Source organism: Carlito syrichta, unplaced genomic scaffold (assembly GCF_000164805.1).
Source record: "Carlito syrichta isolate Samal-C Ts95f unplaced genomic scaffold, Tarsius_syrichta-2.0.1 Scaffold314991, whole genome shotgun sequence".
Lineage (NCBI taxonomy): Eukaryota > Metazoa > Chordata > Mammalia > Primates > Tarsiidae > Carlito > Carlito syrichta.
In genome coordinates, this window is record NW_007259087.1 from 207,910 (window position 1) to 213,643 (window position 5,734).

The 5,734-nt window shown below is 48.2% G+C and overlaps 1 protein-coding gene across 1 annotated transcript; it reads left to right on the forward strand.

Moving 5' to 3' along the window:
• The first annotated feature begins 6 nt into the window (after positions 1–6).
• On the forward strand, positions 7–5,101 carry KCNS2 (potassium voltage-gated channel modifier subfamily S member 2). Its single transcript, XM_008072248.1, has one exon. It carries the CDS (start codon positions 211–213, stop codon positions 1,642–1,644), a length of 1,434 nt encoding a protein of 477 aa, XP_008070439.1. The 5' UTR covers positions 7–210; the 3' UTR covers positions 1,645–5,101.
• Positions 5,102–5,734: the final 633 nt, after the last annotated feature.

A 5,734-nucleotide genomic window follows, 5' to 3' on the forward strand; every position in this document is an offset into this window, starting at 1 on the left:
ACCCACCCAGCCTTCCCCCGGGAGGGGGCCAGGCCCCGCAGAACTCGTCCCCTAGCCCCGCGCCCTTCGCCACCCAGAGACCCACCTCGAGAGGACTGGGCCCGCCCGGGACGGAGAGGGGCGCCGGGGCCGCGAGCGCCCTGGCGGACGCTGTTCTCCTCCTCCAGGTGTAGCGCCCCCGCGCGGCGCGGGCGGCTGGGCGTCTCCAGCATGACGGGCCAGAGCCTGTGGGACGCGTCGGAGGCCGACGTCGAGGACGGAGAGATCCGCATCAACGTGGGCGGCTTCAAGAGGAGGCTGCGCTCGCACACGCTGCTGCGCTTCCCCGAGACGCGCCTGGGCCGCCTGCTGCTCTGCCACTCGCGCGAGGCCATGCTGGAGCTCTGCGACGACTACGACGACGTCCAGCGCGAGTTCTACTTCGACCGCAACCCCGAGCTCTTCCCCTACGTGCTGCATTTCTACCACACCGGCAAGCTCCACGTCATGGCCGAGCTGTGCGTCTTCTCCTTCAGCCAGGAGATCGAGTACTGGGGCATCAACGAGTTCTTCATCGACTCCTGCTGCAGCTACAGCTACCACGGCCGCAAAGTGGAGCCCGAGCAGGAGAAGTGGGACGAGCAGAGCGACCAGGAGAGCACCACGTCCTCCTTCGATGAGATCCTTGCCTTCTACAACGACGCCTCCAAGTTCGACGGGCAGCCCCTGGGTAACTTCCGCAGGCAGCTGTGGCTGGCGCTGGACAACCCCGGCTACTCGGTCCTGAGCAGGGTCTTCAGCATCCTGTCCATCCTGGTGGTGATGGGGTCCATCATCACCATGTGCCTCAACAGCCTGCCTGACTTCCAAATCCCTGACAGCCAGGGCAACCCTGGTGAGGACCCCAGGTTCGAAATCGTGGAGCACTTTGGCATCGCCTGGTTCACGTTGGAGTTGGTGGCCAGGTTCGCTGTGGCCCCTGACTTCCTCAAGTTCTTCAAGAATGCCCTAAACCTCATCGACCTCATGTCCATTGTCCCCTTCTACGTCACTCTGGTGGTGAACCTGGTGGTGGAGAGCACACCGACCTTAGCCAACCTGGGCAGGGTGGCCCAGGTCCTGAGGCTGATGCGGATCTTCCGCATCCTAAAGCTGGCCAGACACTCCACTGGCCTCCGCTCCCTGGGGGCCACCTTGAAATATAGCTACAAAGAAGTAGGGTTGCTCTTGCTCTACCTCTCCGTGGGCATTTCCATCTTCTCAGTGGTGGCCTACACCATTGAAAAGGAGGAGAACGAAGGCCTTGCCACCATCCCCGCCTGCTGGTGGTGGGCCACAGTCAGCATGACCACAGTGGGGTATGGGGATGTGGTTCCAGGGACCACGGCAGGGAAGCTGACTGCCTCTGCCTGCATCTTGGCCGGCATCCTCGTGGTAGTACTGCCCATCACCTTGATCTTCAACAAGTTCTCCCACTTTTATCGGCGCCAAAAGCAGCTAGAGAGTGCCATGCGCAGCTGTGACTTTGGAGATGGAATGAAGGAGGTCCCTTCGGTCAATTTAAGGGACTACTATGCCCATAAGGTTAAATCCCTCATGGCAAGCCTGACAAACATGAGCAGGAGCTCACCGAGTGAGCTAAGTTTAAATGATTCCCTACATTAGCCAGGAGGACTTGTCATCCTCCACCCCACATTGCTGAGCTGTCTCTTGTGCCTCCGGCACAGCTCAGGCACCTTAAGGTTATGGTGTACGGAGTATGCCCAGCCCAGAGGGGAGAGATGCATGGGATATGCGCCCCAGGTTTCTTTTACAGTATTTAGAATCATTTTTAGAGGGTGGTGTGTCTGACACCATGCCTTTGCACCTTTCCACGAAATGACACTCACTGGCCTTTGCATTGTGGGCATAAAATGTTCACCTTTTTTTGCCAGATGAGTACACCCAGAATGCTAATTTTTCTGTTTGTTGTATACACTATTCTAGTGCTTGTGGCCCAGTACTGTCTGTGAATTGTTGTGCTCCTGTTTCTGAGGTTGTCATGTGAGTTCTGTACAAAAAGTCCCTCAAATCTGTCCAATGGAAATGCATCTATGAGGTCAGCAAGGATATTGAGAGATTTTGTTCACAGTCATGTGAAAACAAGATCTCAGCTCTTTATCCGTTGCTTTCATTTAGTTTTAATACCCAGACAAAGAGAATGCAAAGCTAAGCACACATGACCAATGCAAGTCTGTGAATAGTTTTTATAAATGAGCTGTAGCCCCATGGCTTGCATGGGTGCACCAATCATCTTTAGAATGATGTACACACATGTTCATCTCGTAAATGTCACTCTTTAGAGAATGTTATGTATTAATCGTGTAATGAAGACTGAATTTTTTTCTAAGAACAGTTGCATTAGTGACAGGGCTTCAGCAAAGCAGTCGAACCCCAGGATGCTTAAAGTCAAGTCAGCACAGGCTGAGCCCTTTTGTTCATGGTCAAGCCGCCATCTTTCCTAGGGTGACCGTAAAGACATGTATTTCTGGCTAAGGTTCCTGATCTAGGCCATTTGACCAAACTTTGCTGTGTCTTAGATATTAGCATGTTCTGAAATATTTATTTTTAAAGATGTTTAGGAATAAGGTCGTGTTGTCTTTCTCAACTAAAAAGAAGTTTACTGTTGTGTCGTCTTCCTGAGGTGAACATTGTTGGGTTGCTAGCAAGGGCAGTAGTTAAAATACTTTTGTGGCCTGCTCTGAAAACTCAAAAATGAGAGCCCTTTTCTTTCCAAGAAGAATTTACTCAGATTATTTGCTTCCAGGATACAGTATGTTGTATACGACGCTATGATTACCTGGGAGTTTTTGCCGTGATATGGAAACCTGGTGGTAGGGAAGTGTATACTCAAAATATAGATGTACATGGAAGTGATGTGGCTTATGCAGGATAGAAATACTATAGTTCTTATTTCTATTCCAACTGTATTTTGTTAGGCAAGAGTGGGTAGAGGCCAGGAGAAAGGAAAGAGTCATAAAACAAAAAACTACGACTTCATAAATGTCATAAATCACTGTAAACTTCTTGGAAAGCTTAATGCTATTCAAAAGAACTTTACACTTCTAAAGTGGTATTGAAAGGAGACAACTGTTTCCTTCTCCAAAATGCCTTCTCCCTCTTCTTCAGTTAACCAGCACATAACATAATGAAGGGGAACCTGGGCCCCTGTGTAAGATAGTTATTCATTGTCATCTTCAAGGTAATCTGATGATTTTCCAGGTGGCTTTCATTATGATGCGGTCTTTGGAAACACTGTAGAATCCAGGGGTCTGAACATGGAGTTAGCCAGGTGTTTTATCCAAAGCTTGGGCTTCCCCTTAAGAGGTCCATGTTGCGTTTTAGTTGATTGAGGATAATACATACCTCCCAGAGGTGTGGTGAGAATCTTTTCAGAGGGCTTTGTGTACTTGTCGTTGCCATGACTACTACAGCGTGGGTGATTTGTGGATGAATGCACTGGCCACTTATGTCCTTGGGTCCTCGGTTCAAGTCCTTCCATCAGACTGGAGTCTCATGGGGGACAGGGGGGTGGCCGCCTTCTAGTGTCTACATCTGTTTCTCAGAAGCATCAGAAAAGGTGAGAGATAACTTAGTGGTAACCAACCACTGCATCAGAGGAGCAGAGTTATTTTTAAGAATTTTCACATGGAACACTTGGCTTTGGCTGATGTTTCCAGCACCGGAAGGCATAAAATTTACAAAATCATCCCCAGCTGTACTGAAGGCAGGTGATGGTACAAACTTATCAGGACTGTTCAAGTTGCCAAGGCTGAGGATATTGGATCACTGAGCGTGGTATCCGTAGTCACTGACCATGAAACTTGTGCAAAGTGGAAACGAGGAAGGAGACAGAATAACTCAGTCACTCTTATGAGAAAATACTAAACAAGAAGGTTTACCATAAAAAAAGAGGTACCCTAGTGGTTACCCTTTACAGATGTGAATGCAGGAAAACTTGACTTTTCTTTTTGGTAATGACTTGCATTTATCTGGTGCCTTTCATTGAAGGAATCCCAAAGTGCTTTAGAAACTATCTTTTTAAGATCTCTTGTACATAATATAAATACTTGTATAAAATATGACTTTGCCCACCTAGACCTGCAGTCACTTCTGAGCATGAGAATGTCTCAGTGGCATTGAGTTTTCTAAGGAGTGGTTTTAGATAAGTGGGAGAGAAAACAACCCAGCTGACGTTAACACTGGAGTTAATTCCCACGAAAGATGACTGAACTATGACCCATCCATCAGGTGGAAGAAAAGAGAAATAATCTTCCTTTCTTCCAAAGTCCCACTGAGGTATGAAGTTCACAAGGGCTCTGGAATGGGTCTTTGATTGACCTTGCTAGAAAACATCAGACATAGCAGTAGCTGATTCCTTAGTCCCTGGAGCTAACCAGGGAAGTCAGATTAATTTTCTGTCTGTTCTTGGAGCCAAGCCTATAAGTGTGAGGTGGTATCTTTGGCCACCAGGCTGTGAGACTGACCCGTAAGCTTCCTTTAGGGGGACACAGTAGAAACTGGAGGTCACTTACTTCCAACTGTCATCTTGAGAGTAGCTTCACTCCCAGTATTTGAAGGCTGTTATTTTTAATGCCATTGGGACAGATATATGAGCCAGGCTTTGGAATCTGTGAGGAGCATTTTGGAAGTGCTGGGTTGGGAAATGACACACGTCTGTTGCACAAATGCATACGGTTATAGGTTTGTGTTTTCCACCAAACCCCCTTATTTCCTGGGTTTGTTCTTGAGAGGGGCATGTTGTAATGCCGAGCTGATTTGTAGCTCATAAGGTAGTAATTGGTATTTAACACTTGGACTTGTTATTTCTGCCTATCTTAGCACTCAAATAATTGAACTGCCTGTTAATTCTTGCCTCATTTCAAAGAAAATAAGTCGTTATGCACTTTGGGATAGCGTTGATCTGTACAGGTTGTGTGTTATCTACTTGAAGGCTTAACTGGTATTTCTTGTATGTTTTAACAGCATGACTTGTTACAGAGTTGTAATTTTAAAAATTGAGAACGCTGTATTTGCGATGTCAGTTTTAATGCTCATTAACACACTACTGTGCAAGCGTTGACGCAGGCTTCGCAGAACATTGTGTCTGATTCGCTGCACGTCCCTTTCCATGCCTCGACTTGGGAATGAGCAGTCCTAGGACACACTCAGGACGCCATCCTCGAAATGTATGCAGATTAAATAGAAAAAAATTCTGTATGCTTCCCAGAGGCACTTCAGTAACATATGCAGTGGCTAACACAACAAGGGCATTCAGAGTTGGGGACTGGATTTCCTGAGAAAGGCTGGGCTTTTGGGCAAATGGTGAGAAGAAAAAGCTGTCGATTGTTCCTTGCAGACATACAGGATCTAGAACCTTTAGCCTTCGGTGGAGGGGTGGTCATGTGTTCTTGGAACCCTCATGAAACAGACACCCCTGTGAGATTTTCCTCCCACACGTGGTCCTGCTCAGCGCCTCTGATGGCCCTGCCGTCCCTCTCTGTCCCGGGGTGCCGATCCTCCTGCTGCTGAAGTAGCTCCCTAACAGCAAATTGGGTACGAGGTAACCCTGAGTGTCCTGGTTGGTTGGGCATGAGTATTGCTGAGGGATACATGAAGCTAGTTCTTGGCACTATTGAGCCCAGACTGAGAGTATGGCTCTGAAGGCTGCAGTGAATCAGGAGGAAGGGTGCAGGGCTGACTCTGCTCAGATTTG

What these genes read in the sequence shown, in the direction of transcription:
- KCNS2 (XM_008072248.1), top strand. Translation starts at nt 211, where the DNA reads ATGACGGGCCAGAGCCTGTGGGACGCGTCGGAGGCCGACGTCGAGGAC.